The sequence below is a fragment of the Dermacentor silvarum genome, chromosome 1 (genome assembly GCF_013339745.2).
Source record: "Dermacentor silvarum isolate Dsil-2018 chromosome 1, BIME_Dsil_1.4, whole genome shotgun sequence".
Lineage (NCBI taxonomy): Eukaryota > Metazoa > Arthropoda > Arachnida > Ixodida > Ixodidae > Dermacentor > Dermacentor silvarum.
In genome coordinates this window covers 199280512-199297181 of record NC_051154.1, presented here as the reverse complement: position 1 = coordinate 199297181, position 16670 = coordinate 199280512, and the positions used below count along the sequence as shown (strand labels likewise).

Below are 16670 nucleotides of genomic sequence, written 5' to 3'. Positions count from 1 at the left end.
CGATTTGGTTACGAGGCACGCCGTAGGGGAGGACTCCGAATTAATTTTGACCACCAGGGGATCTTTAACGTGCCCCCAATGCACGGGGCACTGGCGCTTTTGTATGTCGCCCCTATCGAAATGCGGCCGCCGCGACCGGGATTTGATGCCGCGACCATGCGCTTAGCAACGCAACACCTTAGCCGCTAAGCAACAGCGGCGGGTCAATCATGAATCTGTCACTTTATTAAAGAAAATTGCATGTCTTTATGTTTAAGCTTGACCATAGCGAAACCAGGAGAACTCTTTGCGGAAGGATGTCACATGCGATACGTGTTGAAAGAGCATTTTACATCTTGGCGCCAAAGCTAGCGACGCTGGGATTATGTTTGCTCAAAACGAAAAAAAGTGATTTTTCTTAGCTATGTGGTCGAACCAGTTTTCTTTTTTCTCCTTTGTTCTCGCAAGGAAATTTGCGCAAGGAATGTCCTTACATGAATTTCTCATCAGCCACCTTACCCGCAACAGTTGACGCTTTAATTTTACCCCTGTACAGCGTGCTTTGCCTGACACTACTAGTTGAAAAGGTGAAGCGAATAAAAAGGTACCCGCCTACGCGATTAGTAAATGCTTCGCCTCTACAAATGTTATTGTCAGGTGAAACATTAAGTACAGGGGCAGAATCAGTTCATAGCGCAGCGGGAGATGATGAAGATAAAAGGGGGAATGTAATTTTAAAGCGAAGCTCTCTATGTCTCACTGATTTGTCCGTGAGCGCCGAAAACGCACTGCAGAAAAGCCAACTTACACAATAGAACTATCTGCGCATCTGCGCATACAATAGAACAACGGCGCGCGACATACGTATTGTAGAACACTACAGTTTACATTCGCAGTTGTACCGATATGAACAGTGGGAACTGCAATGCCACGCTACCCAGATGAACTCTATATATCCGCATTGCATTATGCGCGTCGCGCAATGCATTCCCGGCAATCGGAACTTCTCGCCATGACATACAATCCACGAGGCCACACACAAACCTCAGTCCCGATAGAAATATACGTGGACGACACCCTTGTTCCCGAGGTCCAAACGATCCGGATACTAGGTATGCACCTACAAAGCAACGACAAAAACACAGTGACTATCGACAAACCTACGGCATACGTGAACCAAACCAACCATTTGATCCGATGCATCGCCAACAAACACTTTGGGATGAAGGCAGCGGATCTTAGGCGTCTAATCTAGGCTTTCGTGCTCAGCCGTTTTGTGTACTCCCTCCCACATCTCAACCTGTATAAAGCGGAGAAGGAAAAGGTAAACTGCCTCATAAGACAAACCAACAAGGTGGCGCTCCATCTGCCGAGATACACATCCACCGAGAAACTCCTGAAAATGGGCGTCCACAACACGCTCGACGAACTAGTTGAAACACACAGGACAGCTCAATACGAAAGATTAACCAAGACACCTGCGGGAAGACACATAGTCCTAGGAAACTAAACATCCCGCACCAGAGCACTCAAACAAACGTCGAGCCCAAACCCAGACACATCTTCAGTCGCCCCAGGGTCGACCCAATCCCAAAGAACAGGCACCCGGAGTATCAGAGCAAACGGAGACGGGCCCGGGCCAAAGCACTCCAGAAACTTAACGCAAACCACGAGGAGGCGGTCTACGTAGACGTGGCCGAACTTGGAGAACGCGACACTTTCTCCGCAGGGGTGGTAGGAAATGACCTCAAACCAATCACCGCGGTCACCATCTTTGGAAGGCACGCGGAAGAAGCGGAAGAAGTCGTGATAGCAATAGCTATCACAAATACCGCAGCCAAAATCATTTTCTGCGAATCCAAGACGGCCGTGCCTAATTTTGCCAAATGCAGAATCCATGAACCGGCGCTACAAATCCTAAAGAAAACAGATTTCACGCCCCGCCAGATCAAAATCATCTAGATCCCTGCGCACTCATCCTATCACGGGAACGAAGCTGCTCACAATTTCGCCCGAGGACTCGTGAACCGGACAGTGAGCCAACCGATCCTGCAAGTCAGTCAACCTACCACGAAATTACGCAATGCTATTACGAAATTCTATAAAAACGAACGACTCGAATACCCGCCCCCTGAAAAATCCTTTAAAAAAAATCAGCAGGCGACGTGGAGGCAACTCCAAACACACACCTTCCCCAACCCGTACAAACTATCCATAGTCTACCCAGGGATACACTCCCCCGAATGTACGCTATGCGAGGCCGACAAAGCCGATTTAGCACACATCTTGCACGAATGCCCTGAGCTCAAACCTAGAGCCGAATGGCAGCTATCTAACCGAGAGCAGTGGGAGGCTGCGGTGACCAGCTCGGAACCTGCGGTTCAACTGCAGGCCGTGACCTGGGCTTTAGAAGTCACCGTAAGACACGGTCTGACGGCCACCTCACGAAGCCATCAAGAAGTCCCACCATGTTATCTCATAAATCATTTTCTGTTGACGAAGTTTTTACCACTACCACCACCACCACCACCACCACCACCACGCGGCCTATGGGTAGGCCGCGGGTGCAGCGCACGGCAGAAGAGGCTGCCGTACACGAATGTAAGCGCGAGCGCGATCGTGCCTGTAAGGCCGATCTCGTGTATCGGCAACAGAGCCTCTGGCCGTCTACCACAGCGATCACAAGGCAATGCTGTGCAAGTGTATAGTCGTCCGTGAAAGTGTGAATGTGTGCGTGTAATCAACGGCTACATGACCTAAAATAAAGGCTATGCAATTTGACGAAATGTGTCTTCATTCAACTTCAACGTTCAAACATACAATCCTAAACAAGCAGTCAAATCACATATGCATCGCATCGGGTCGCTCAGCATTTCATGGGTTTGTTGCGTGGTCGTTGGCTTTGGACTTTGACTTTGATTCAGTTTGCATGAGAGGAAGCTTCGCGTTCAACCATCTTTCCTTTAAGAAAGGGGCTTTGATTTTTGTAGCACAAATACCAAAAGCACTGTACAAATAGCAAATCCTTTTTGTCACTTAATAAGCATCAATAGTAAATGCTGAAGCACATAAAAGAGCTTAGCAATACTGCATTTTCGCGGAATTTACGAAATCAGGACATCACCCAGTTAATGCCACGTTGAAACCATTCTCGTTACGTGTTTTCTATTGCACTTTCATTCACTATGGTCATAGACTTTGAAAAAAGAAAATCCTTGCCTCATATACAAGGGTTTATACAGTCTGAATGCGCCAGAACTTCTTGCGTAGACCTACTGGGTGTTCTAGCTAACGCGGGCCAAGCTTTTAAAATCAAAAGTGCTTTATTAGCAGTCACTTTGTGCATGGCAGTGCGTTTTTCTGTAATGATTGATTAGCCAATTAGTGAAAAAGTTTTGCCTAATTTTATAATTACTGGCATAAGTGCGTAAGCTCGAATGTCAAATTGTGCATCGCATACAAATACATCATATTCAACAGCTTTCAACTCGCTACATTTGCCCCGGTTGTTTTTTCTGTGTTTTAAAGTCGTGGCGCAAGAATCGAAACAGAATTCGAAGCGAAAAGCGGCCCGCGCGGTTCGCGCGCGTGGCAGCTGCGCTCTTAAGAGGGATTTCGAAGAATCAACACAACTCAATGGTGGACTTAAGATTGTTTTAAGCGCACTGACAACGAGGACAAGCGAGCGGACACACACTTAGCGCTTGCGTGTGTCCACTCGCTTGTCCTCGTTGTCAGTGCGCTTAAAGCAATCTTAAGTATGTTTTACCAACAAGTCCGTACGTCAGCGCGTGTCAATGGCTGACTTGGTGCCCGCAAGAAAAGTGACAAGGGGACGGCGTAGCTGTTGGCTGCTGCTGCGAGCAAGCATCCGCGGCTTGCTTTGCTTTTTTTTCTGCTTCGCTTCAGTGGTATTTCTCGTCGCCATCCTAAGCCGGCGCGTAATGCTCTAGCAAACAGCGTGACGCGGCTGCTCGCTCGTAGCAGGTGCCAACAGCTATACGGCGTCACCTTGTCACTTTTTTAGCGGTCACCAAGTCAGCCATTGAGTAGGGTGGAGTCTCTGAAATCCATGTTGAAAGCCAATGCTGTCGCGCGCGCGAAACGCGCGGGCCCTTCCCTTCGCGTTCTTTCTCGCATTTTGCGCCACAACTTTGAAAAGCGGGAAAAATAACAGGGGAAAACGTAGCGGGTTGGAAACTGTTGACTACGATGTTTTCGAATGAGATGCACAATTTGTCATTCGAGTTCGCGCATTTATGCCAGCAACTATAAATTTAGGCAGTTAATTTCGACTAATTAGCGAATCAATTATAACAGAAAACATTCACCAGCGTGCGCAAGGTGACTGCTAACAAAACGCTGTTAGGCCCATCGTCATATCTCGTAGCCCCCCGCTTCTTTTTTTTTTTTTAAACAGCTTGGCCCGCGTTAGCTGGGACACGCGGTATATCTTGAACACTGTACATGCTTAATGAGGATAGAGCATCACAGTGGAGCGTCGACAGCGGGGTCGGAGAAACGACTTTTAGTAGACGTCGCCACAGTCCAGCGCTCATCAGCACCAGTTCCTGTTGTAGCCCTTCTCGCGCATTTCCCCGTGTGTCAGGGGTAACTTGTATGGCGGGCAACAATGCTAATTAACTGTGTCTGTAGGCACCCAACGTAATTAGCTATAGCTCTCTTTTTCTCCACCGACACACATTTCCTGCTTTTTCCTGCCCTGTGACCCCCATAATCACGCAGCGCTTGCTTTTCACAGCGCGAGCATGAAATTAAACGTTTATGGCAGTGTGCTAGCTGTAGGGCTGAAGGAGGGAACTTTGAAAATATACAGGGTGTTTCAGCGAACACTTTCAAAATTTTTTTTAAAAGTTGCCTGTGGCAGAAAGCACAATTCTAGTCCATGAGCTGGGTCTACTCGGAAAGGCGGACATTACTTACACAAAAAATTGAAATGCATGATAGACTAATTAACAAACAATCACTAATTAAGTTTTTAACTAATTACCTTATGGCACATATTGCAATTTACAAATTCTAGCAGGTCAGATTGCAAGGCGTATCCACTTCAAAAGAATTGTCTGGATGACACCATTTACGAGATATGCGCCGTCAAACTTGTGGTAAAATGCACTGTCGTTCCGCTTACTTTTTCACCCGCCGTGGTTGCTCAGTGGCTATGGTGTTGGGCTGCTGAGCACGAGATCGCGGGATCGAATCCCGGCCACGGCGGCCGCATTTCGATGGGGGCGGGCGAAATGCGAAAACACCCGCGTACTTAGATTTAGGTGCACGTTAAAGAACCCCACGTTGTCCAAATTTCCGGAGTCCCCCACTACGGCGTGCCTCATAATCAGATCGTGGTTTTGGCACGTAAAACCCCATAATTTAATTAATTATTCCACTTACTTTCTTAAGAAAACATCCCCTTATGTACTCAAATTGAAGCACAAAAGTAACTGGAACGCCAATGAATTTCTCCGCAAAGTTCGGGAATTGATATCTTGAAACTAGTGTAATACTGAGAATTCGTTTCAAGTGGATGCGCCTTGCGAACTCTGAGGCTAGAATTTGTAAAGGTAATTAGTTAAAAACTTAATTAGTTAAAAACTTAATTAGTTAATTTTTGTTTATTCATCGATTATGCATTTCAGTTTTTTTTTGTGTGCAAGTAATGTCCGCCTTTTCGAGTAGACCAGCTCATGGACTAGAATTGTGCTATCTGCCACGGGCAATTTTAACATCATTTTTTAAAGTGTTCGCTGAAATACCCGGTATAGTTGGAAAGAAAAGAAAATTGCCAGTAATGAGAGCGTTTGTTCTCATAGTAAGGTTGGTAAAAGGTTTCTAAGGTTGGCAAAAAAATAAATAAAAAAGAAGTAAATTAAAACGAAAGGAAAAGGCCGCTTTTCCGACGAGAAAAGATTTGGGCAAGAACTTGGGACTCGAATAAAATTACCGGTTTTTCTTCCAGCATCGCACAGCGGGGTTGGCTTAGAAACACTGAAGCACAGAAGAAGAGAATTGCACGATGCGCAATATATAGTACTGTGAGCCTGTGGGCAGTATAGCCCACTGGCTGTTGGTCCTCGCGGACATTACCTGCACGTTGTAGGGCGTGGTGTAGAGCAGGAGAGGCGAGGCGACGGTGGCCGACAGGAGCCACACGGCAGCCAGCACTCCGCCCGTGCGCTGCTTGGTGATGCGTGCCCGGAAAGGGTACAGGATGGCCGTGAACCGGTCGCACGAGATCGCAGACAGCGTGAGGACGCTGCACGTCACCGCCGTCACTGGAACACCCGAGACACGTACCGTAAGCGCGTGCATGATTGATCTCTCTCGCTCTCTCCCCTTCGTGTTTTTATGGGCGTATATAGTATACTCGCACCATTCACTATACTGCTAATCTAGTACGACTGGCAATAGAATTAACTACTGCTGTAGTAGAATACTACTACTAGTAGTAGTACTAGTAGAGAGTCATACCACATCGGAAAATCCTATATGCCCTGTCCCATAGTTCTGTTTGTTCCTATATAAATCATATAGGAAGAGACAGGCTTATGGAACAGAGCATATATGACGTTTCGATAGGGTACGGCTAGTGCTAGAGCAGCACTAGCACTATAGATTACTAATGTTACTAGTATTTAAAATTAAGGGGTTTTACCTGCCAAAACCACCACGCCGTAGTGGGGGACTGCGGATTAATGTAAACCCCCGGGGGTCTTTGACGTGCGCCTAAATCTAAGTACACGGGTGTTTTCTGCATTTCGCCCCCATCGAAATCCGGCCGCCGTGGCCGGGATTCGATCCCGCAACCTCATGCTTAGCAGCCCAACATCATAACCACTAAGCAACCACGGCGGGTTACTAGTATTAGTAATAGTAGTAGTAATCAAGTACTAAGATCGTAATCATGCGAAACTAAGGCCCCCACACGACGTTAAGGGTATATTGTCATCGCTTACGTGGCAAGAGGATGGACCATGGGCTAGGGTTGGTCGGTTAATTATTTTATTCAATTAAAGATTAATCATTCATCATTTTAGCCTTTAATTCATTAATCGCTTTCGATGCAGGGTTCTTCATCGATTATTTAATGAATCGAAATGTTTGTCGGGCACATTTAAACAGGTTGAAACAGAGTAATCTACATTTGTAGAACTCTATTTTAATGCTTGAGAGGTGGAACCAAGTTTGAAACACAATTGTATAAACGTTTGATAAAGGATAATCTTTAACTTGTTAAAGACTAACTATAGTTGGCACTAGTGGCTTTTGAAAACATAAACAATGTATGCTATAAAAGAACACTTAGTGCAGAATTCAATAAGATACATGGCAATAGTGAATCCCAGTACAGTACAGTTAAATGAGAAATAAGAATTATAGCAAAAGTGAAAGGTTAAGTAGAACTGAAATATGCAAGAAATGGCAATATACACAGGGGAAAACAAAATCACTGGTTTAAGATTGTAAGCCACAAACTCTTTTCCACAGAGCGAAGGAATATGCCAATTGGCTGGGATGTTTGGGTGAAAGCGACACCTTCTTTGAATGGCCACAGAAACAGCATGCGAGAATAGATGCTCGGACGCTACACATTTGCTGGAATCGACATGAACTCCATCGCTGTGTCAAAATACATGCTCCAAACCGGCGCGCATGCTGTGCCACGTCTTTAGTGGACTGAGAGTGGCACGACGATACTATACTATAGTATCCATACTACATACTATAGCAACCTGGTCGTTAGACTGGGTTGCTATAGCATGCCTCGAATTGCGAGCGCATTTCAAACCTCCGGCTTCGGGCGGCGTGTGCGGTGTGGAGGAAGAGAGAGGAAGCGCCCCGCTCGGCATCACTCGGGACTCGGAAAAACAATCGACCGTCGTTCTACCAGAGCCGCACAGTCACTGCTCGTGCGGCGCCATTCCAGTACGATTTAAAAATATTCGCGCCACTCTTGTGGCGAATATCGAAAACGTATAATCGAACAGGCCTACTCGATTAATTTGATTAAATGAAAGGTGGACATCGATGAAGATTAATCGTTTTGCGGGATAGATTTAATCAATTAATCGAAGAATCATTCATTGATATAACCAACCCTACCATGGGCGCTATAACGTAAAGCTATTACAAATGCTTCTATCCATTTATGCAGTTAGCCCTCCAAGATTGGTCAACACTTTCGGGCCATCACCAATTCGCTTGTCTGCCCCGCGACGTCACAAAAACCGCAAAAGGTCCACATCTGATATGACGTGCACACACTGATTATGCGTGATTAGACCAAACGCAAGAAAAATAATTATTTCCTATTTTACACCTTTTTTCTTGCCATTAGCCCTCGGCTATTGGTTAAAAGTTTTCTGGCTGCGCCCATTTCGCCTGTCTGTCACGCGACGTCACAAAACTGCGATAGCTCACCACGTCAAAATGACGTGTACGTATTAAAGATGCATTAATATACCGAACAAAGCTGACATTTTTTCGCAAACGCCAGAGACTGCCCCGTTCCGAAAGGAATATAGGATGTTTGCCTACCGATCAATCGGAGATGGGCTGCTCGGAGCTGTCGGGGAGCATGAATTTATTTGCTTATAAGAAACATTTTTGAACCCTTTCGTCATGTTTACGACATCGCCCTGCTAACTATTCTTCTCCGAGGATCGGGTTTAGCTGCATTTTTAACCTCCCGTTGCGCGCCGCCGCCATTTTCGACCAGCGGCCGCAAGCTAAGCAAGGATAAGCGGGCCAATCGCAGAGGCCGGCACCACCCTCCTCAAACGCTTATCTACTTTCACTGCGCTAGCTCGGCCCCACCGAAACCCTCTCCACTGCTGCGTGCTCCTCGCCTCTTGTCAGCCAATTAGATAAGAAGAATCTGTCAAGATAGGCAATGCTGTTCGTTTTGAAAGCAAAATGTTGCCTCCTATAAATGAGGCGAGCGTTTGTTGGTAGGTTCAAACAACGCTGCGAGTCACCGCCCGATGCTTGCGTCGGCGGTTAAGTAAACTTGACGCCAGGAGATTGAAATAAAAACAGATTGCAATATTTTTCACGTTATGGGGCTCCCATATCTCTAACACTCCACGCGGTTGGTCATGCTTCATGAGTGTCTGACGTGTGAGCATACGTCACCCGGCATGTATATAGGGCCATTTGCGCATCCAATTAACGTTGCGCTATGACCACGCTGCATTCCCGGTTAACTACATTCCACGTGATTACAGATGAAAGAGGATAGTAGACGGAACGCATTTCGGCCGCGGTTACGGCGCTATTATCGGCCGCCGCGAAGGGGACGCGCGAACACTTCGACGGCGCAACGCTGAAAATGTGCCGTAAGTGCGTTTCGTGAATGAGGCTGCCGCTTCATAACCGTGCCAGACAGGCAAATTAAACGACGCGCATTTCCGCAGGCACTTCAGTGTCGACAGGCAGCCTCGTTTCAGCGTACCTTCGCGCTGCTTCACGTGGCAGGAAATGAGAGGCGTAAGTTAGCATATATTGAAAATCTTCAGACCTCACCTGACCAATACCCAAGGACACGCTCTAACAGCTCTGCTGAGCGTCCTACTCGTACTACTTGGTTAATGAAAGGACCAAAGGGCGTCCAATAAATAACTCGGATAAGAATTACTTTTTCCAAGAAAATGCGATTTCTTGGGCTCTTTGGATAAATAGAGACGGAGAATTACAAAAAAAAATGATAACCATAACAAGCTTGCTGCTAGGCGTTCAGTGTTCATTTCCTCAAATCCTATAGTCATCTAGAAAATGTCTGTATCACTTTTAGCAAATTTTCCGCACACTGTCAGTTTTTTTTTCTATACTAAGGCTTATCTTCCTTCATATATTCGTTAACAGCATTATTCACTCACGTGCTAAGCCACCTTTCAAGCTATAGTTACCTCTAGAATCTTGAGGCCTCTGCAACATACCACCATTAAATGTGTGGGTGCGGCACAGGTATTAATCATCGTCCACGTTAGAAAAGATCAAAAGCGTCCCGTTATGTCAAAATTTAGTTAGTGCAGTCGGACGCGCCACTCGATGTACTGGAACATCTAAAAAATTGTTTACATTCCGGCACACCTCAGTTTCCAGATTCTGATGAGCAATTTCCTTTTTTTTTCTTCGTAATAATATTGTACAGAACCAAATAGCAGGCATGGGTTTTCTTCTTCTAGACATCGACAGCAGAAAAAGATCAGATGCGTAAAAGAACGTAGCAAACAATACACAGTGATTCGAAATATCTAGTACGCATGCGCTGACTTGAATGTAAGGCGTCGTAATTTGAGATAAAAAAGAGTTCAACTGAAAAAAAAAATGCTGTTATTTTGTTGTCATACTACAATGCTACGAATAATGACGCGTATTAAAACGAGAGTATCAATACGTGGATAACATGCCCTACATACGTGCTTGAGCTGATATCAGTAACGCTTCGGCGTAATCTGCACAAAAGCCTGATGACAATGCGACGCAAATTGCGTATCCAAAGACCATCGCGCTGGCGCTGAGCGCAATAAGGTACGGTGTAGCATTGCTGACGCTTAGGTTGAAGGCCTTTTGTGTGAGCTTATATACGTATGTTTGGTCAACACGACAGCAGACCAAGGGAAACGCAAAAACTAAAGATAAAAAGATAATAATAATAATAATAATAATAATAATAATAATAATAATAATAATAATAATAATAATAATAATAATAATAATAATAATAATAATAATAATAATATAATAAATAAGTCCAATTGTAACTGGCGAATGTTCGGAAAGAATCATGCGTACATATGGACATGCGAATAAGTAACAAATAAAGAATGTAGAGACGCGGTCTCGCTACGAGCGCTAAAGCCACGTGTCAGCTAGCTGGAACACAAGATGGTTTTGCATTAGGGGTGAATATGCTTTAAACGCGGCTTTTCTGTCTGTGTATACGATTCTTCACTGTACGCCCAAAACTTCACCGAAAAAGAGAGAAGAAAACAAGCGTTGCTCTTAAACATTAAATTCTAGGCTTTAAAGTCAGGTTAACAGCGCAAGGCCACCAGAGGGGACAGAAGAGAGAACAGAGCGACTTCAAACAGTTTATTGTCTTTTCAGAAAGCATCGCTATATATATATATATATAGTCACACAACAGCACACCAACCATGCGCAGAACGCCACGGCAAAGCCACACAAGCCCCCCTGGTGGCCTTGCGCTGCTAACCTGACTTTAAAGCATGTTTTACCAGCAAGCCCAATCTTACACCCTTCTAGGCTTTAACATGCAAAAACCACAATCTGATTATGAGGCACACCGTAGTGGGGGACTCCGTATTATTTTGACCCTCTGGGGCTCTTTAACGTGCACCTCAATCTAAGGGCACGAGCGTTCTCGCATTTCGCTCCCATCGAAATGCTGCCGCAGCCACCGGATCCAACCAACGACCTTAGTAGCGCAACGCCGTAGCCACTCAGCGACAGCGGCGGGTGAGCGTAGCTGTGGGGATTAATGGAAACTAAAACGTAATTTATAACTTCGATGAAAAATATATTAGAATACTGAAACGTGAAACCTCAAAATCTTGAAATTACTGAATAAAAGTGGATATCTCCGCTGAAAAATATTTTTGTTAAAGCACAAAGACAAAGAAGTTGTTGTAGCTGCTTTGAATGTAATTCCATAAGTCGGTTGTTAAAAAATTCACATAACCACGGCTTGAAAAAAAAAAAAAACTGCCCAACTGCTTTGCGCAAGAAAGCCTACTCAAATGAGGCTATGTGTTATCACGAAGGACAAAGAAAGGACGTTCAGATATTTGATATCAGTTTTCTCTATAAGAGATTTTATGGGCGTTTTCAATGTACCCGTATAGAGTGCACCATGGATTTCTTAAACTAGGATTACAAATCAGAATAGGTTTCTGCAATTTATCAAGGCTCTATTCTTCGTGAAAAATACGACATCACAATTGATGCAGCGGTTTCCAAAACAGGGGATTTATGGTGTATGTGTACTAAAGGAATATAATCCTTTTTCATACTCAAATTGGACTGAAACAAACGAATAGGGAATGGTGAAATGTGAAAACGCGAGAGCTCTTTTAGAGGTCGTCTTAACATGCCTAAGTGGTCTGTTTGATGCAAACTTTTACCAAGTTCTATCGATCTCTATAGTCATTGAATTCTCCCATCAGCAGACTGAAAAATCAAGTTTGAGTCATGAAAAAAATTAAGTTGCGTCCGTTTTAGCAACGTTACAATTACCTATGCTCCCAGACGCGAATGGAGAAACCAAACATCACTTTTGTTGATAATCCAAGGGAGTTATCGTGTCTGTAGAATAGTAGGCAAGAAAGGCATGATAAGTACTCTTTTTATAGAAAGCAAAAGATCCGATGCAACAACGCTTAATTTCATGACGCCAGAAGACAATACTAGGTTTATATAGGGTGCCACAACTAACATGCCCGAAGATTAAAACAAAAACAAAAAAGAATCATTCTACGCAATTAAGACCTAGTGCATGTTGTTCGAAGTCTTGTTGAGAAACGGACCGTATTTTTTTTTCAGTGCTTGACATTTAATTAGTTATTTCAAATCATTAGCTAACTTTTCATTTTTGTTCTTAGTGTCAAAATGTCAGTTAGGGAATTGTGGAAGATCGTAGCATATCTTGGAGCTAATTAGCAATGTGCATCTCAGAATAATTCTTGCCTGTGAGATTGGTGTCTGTTAAGATAAGTGATAAGACAAGAGATAAAATATTACGTGTCACCCATAAACCGTGGTGGTTGATCCAACGACGATGACTACAGTGACAATGGCGGCGCGTAATGGCTTAAACGTCGCGAAGCAGGTATCCAAATTCGGGAGAATATTCGTTTCCATAGCATTTGCATTCAGTATCACCGCCCAGCATTGTGAGCGAGAGAGCAGCCTATAATAGCTGCCGCTTTAAAGGGTGCACCGAAGCGGCTTAACGCTGCACCAAATGCCACTTTATAGCCATCAGCCTGATCAGCATTCCTCGCATGCCTTCCACCAAAGTGGCCGCGGTAGGAAGAATATACCGCTTCCCTGTAGGTGCTGAAGAATTGGAAGTTAAGGGCCTAACGTTAAAATGGGCTGGTTTAGAGCTACATAATTTTTAGTCAAGCGCGATTCAGACAAAGCGATGTCATCGAGATATCTAGCTACATGCCCAGGGATGTCGAAAGAAAGACAAGGGGTGTATGGGTAAACGCAGCACTGTTGAGACACAGTGTGACCACCGCTCCATGGAAAGCAGCAAGTTTAAATTAAATATAAGCTTCAAGCCGCATCGAAAGCAGGCACTCTGGGTGAAATATAACCATTCATTACATGGCGTTTCAGCTAATTTGCGCCGCGCATCGTACTCAATAAACAACGGCAATATTTTTCACCGTTCTTTTGAGAAACTCGCGAGGAATTTTTTTTTGTGAGGAACCTAGTTGAATTCTATCAAAATTATTCAGGAAAATAAATTAGAGCATCAAGCTAAACACGGAACCTACCAAGCAAATGCAGCATTGAGGAACATGAAGTGGTGTTGTTTACAGTAAAGCAACAAAGTGGTAAATAAATAGAGGATGTGAAGTAAATAAATAGAGGAGGTAAAGGAAGAATGGCCAACGCGTGATTTGACGATCAAGTGGCAACCTAGCAGACTTTTTTTCTTTTTTAATTAAGTGGGAACTTGGGCCGGTTGATATACATGTCTGAAAAAAAAAACGAGTAATAGTGCAAAGAACGGGACGTGCAGACTGGGAGAGACGAAAAACTGACTATCAACCAATGTTTTACAGCGCACACAGCAATATATACAGGAGATTGAATTGGCAGTGGGGAGAGGAGAACATACCAAAGTAGGAATACATCGTCAGAAAGATAGTCACGATGAACAATATAAAAAACACAACGCAACTAAATGGTTTCCATCATTTACGTGCGAGATACGCGAGTTCCTTGGTGAGTAGCGATATCAAAGGCACATTCACGCACATATCGCCTTTTTTGTCGATGCAAAATGCCTCCTATATCTCACGTGAACGCTGGTCCCCATAGCGTCTTAGTATTTTGCATTGATTAAATAATGCACGGCAACCACAGCGGGAGCAATGCGCGGCTAGGTGGCTGCCAACTCTTTTCTTAGCTCTATAATTAGGTATCATGAGAAATTTTACATTTCTCCCTGACCAATCGCCCTCAGTAGTCAAGTGTTAATATTTGAGGAGAAGGCAACCAAGCGGGTCATGTAGATCTATCCGAAGAAAGAAAACCAAACCAAACCACCTCCCCCGATCCTTGGCCAATCCCCCTTAGTGGGTACGAGCCATAAAAGAGGATCGTCATCATTACCATCATCTCCAACCGCGGGTTTGCGCCATTTTCTGGGAATAACAACAAGAACGGTGGGTGACGTGGCCTTCGGCAAGGGTGGACGTATCTCCTGCAGTGCTCTGGAGGATAGAAGCGGGTGCCTGAGACGTGACTCGGAGAGCGGACCCACCGGCAGCCACGCCGGTCTGGTAAGCGACGGTGCTTCCCAGTATCCGGCTGTGGTTCGTCGCTGTCATAGCATGCAGGCCTCGTCCGGTGCAACTGCGCTCAGCCACGGCTTCGACTAATCGCCACTCACCGGGCTTCGTCCTGCGCTATGGCGGCGCCATTCAGCTATCCGCACGCGCCAGCGCTGAGAGGCGGGGACAACTGCGATTTGTATGTATAATACAACAAAATGGCTTTGAAAATTAGGTTTTTCGTCAGCTGTATTGTGTAACGTGCGTATAGCTTCCGTTGGCTGCGGCTGTTGTGTCAAGTTGCGTACACTTGAATGCTACATGCATGTTCTCGCTTTTTAGACCCCCTTCTGTTAACCGTTGACCATAATCCGTGTCAGTAAACGACGGCAGCGAATCAGAGACGACGGTCGAAGCTGTCTTCTCGTGTATATCATGTCTACTACTAAGACCTCCATGTTATAGCCATTGCTTTTGTTTGTTGATAAAAAAATCATGACATTGCTTGAAATATTACATCTGACCATTTACTGCTGTCGCACGTGGCCGTCTCTAGTAGATTTATCATTCTGAAAAAAAAAAGACACTTGGAACATAGTTAAAATTTGGCTAATGTTACTTATAACACTACGCGAGCTACGCGAATAAGCCTTTGTGCGGAGTGTTCGCACCAGAAGTTACGGTCGGAAATCTTTCGTTATAATAAACTAAAGTTCATTAACTGATTTTGTTAAAAATAATATTAGCATTATTATTATAATTATTATTTTGCGTTGAGTTTTTACACTTATTATGGAAACTTTCAGGCAGTCGTCTTCAAAGTAAATTTTGCTTGACACTTAATGTGTCCACCGACAAGTCAGTTAGTTATGAAGCCCGCGGTCTATATTCTCCCGTTAAGCTAGGAGGAAGAGCCGACATTTCGGGGCAGACTCGGCTCCAACCTCATGGTTTAAACTGCGATTGACAAATAGTGCGTCTTTTTTAGCTATTGCAATTCACGTAGGTAATTTTCTTGTTTTGCCAGTGTTGACGGGGCTGGGTATACGAAGAGAGCGAAGCGGTGCGAGGATTAGGGTGAGGCGGTGTCGCCGCTGTACTACAAGCTACATTCGTGCGTCACTCTCTTTCTCTCTGGTTTGTCGGAGAGGTCAGGCTGCCAATGTATGCAACGTAGAGGTTTCTCTGGTTTCCCTTGTATAACGACTGATATTGTTCGGTGGGTCTTGGATATGCCATGGCGCCTTTACTATTCGATATCATGCCCTTTTTTCTCTGCTTCTTCTTTATGAAGATGGCACCACTTATCGCCAAGTACTCAAGACATGGTTCATCTTGCAGTCATTTTATGTTATTCACTTCCGCAGAGATGGTGGTTCCGTAGCGGATTCTTGAGGCTGCCGCCTGCTAACTGCGTATACCGTCGTGGACTCTCGTTGACTAGGCGACACCTGATGAATGATGCTGGATTGAGAGTTGCTGAGAGGCAATGGCACCGACGGACGAACTTGAAATGAATCTTAAAAAGGTGAGCGGTCGGTTCAAGTTCACTTAGGTCAGACTTATCCAGCGCGCCGGACGGATATCACTAAGAAGAATGAGAACAATACGAAGTAATCGCTTGGTGTTGAGTCTCTTCTACTTCGTGTCCCTTCAGTGCAGTGAATTCGTTCAAAATTGGAACAATTGGATCCGTCTGACTGGCGAACAACGCATCAGTGAAAACACGTCGGACTACCACTTACCATATGCAGAAGTGCTAACTAACTAACTAACTAACTAACTAACTAACTAACTAACTAACTAACTAACTAACTAACTAACTAACTAACTAACTAACTAACTAACTAACTAACTAACTAACTAACTAACTAACTAACTAACTAACTAACTAACTAAATAACTTACTAACTAACTAACTAACTATCTATCTATCTATCTATCTATCTATCTATCTATCTATCTATCTATCTATCTATCTATCTATCTATCTATCTATCTATCTATCTATCTATCTATCTATCTATCTATCTATCTATCTATCTATCTATCTATCTATCTATCTATCTATCTATCTATCTAACTAACTAACTAACTAACTAACTAACTAACTAACTAACTAACTAACTAACTAAC

General features: G+C 44.3%; 1 protein-coding gene across 2 annotated transcripts in view; it reads right to left on the bottom strand.

Moving 5' to 3' along the window:
- LOC119436634 (QRFP-like peptide receptor) overlaps positions 1–16670 on the bottom strand; it is a 251151-nt gene that overhangs the window by 29245 nt on the left and 205236 nt on the right. For both annotated transcript variants that reach the window (XR_007464514.1, XM_037703561.2), the window contains exon 3: positions 6085–6272. Coding sequence is in view for 1 of the 2 variants with exons in the window: in XM_037703561.2 (XP_037559489.1) it covers positions 6085–6272 (188 nt within the window). In the remaining variant the exon portion in view is untranslated. The remainder of the gene's footprint in view (positions 1–6084; positions 6273–16670) is intronic.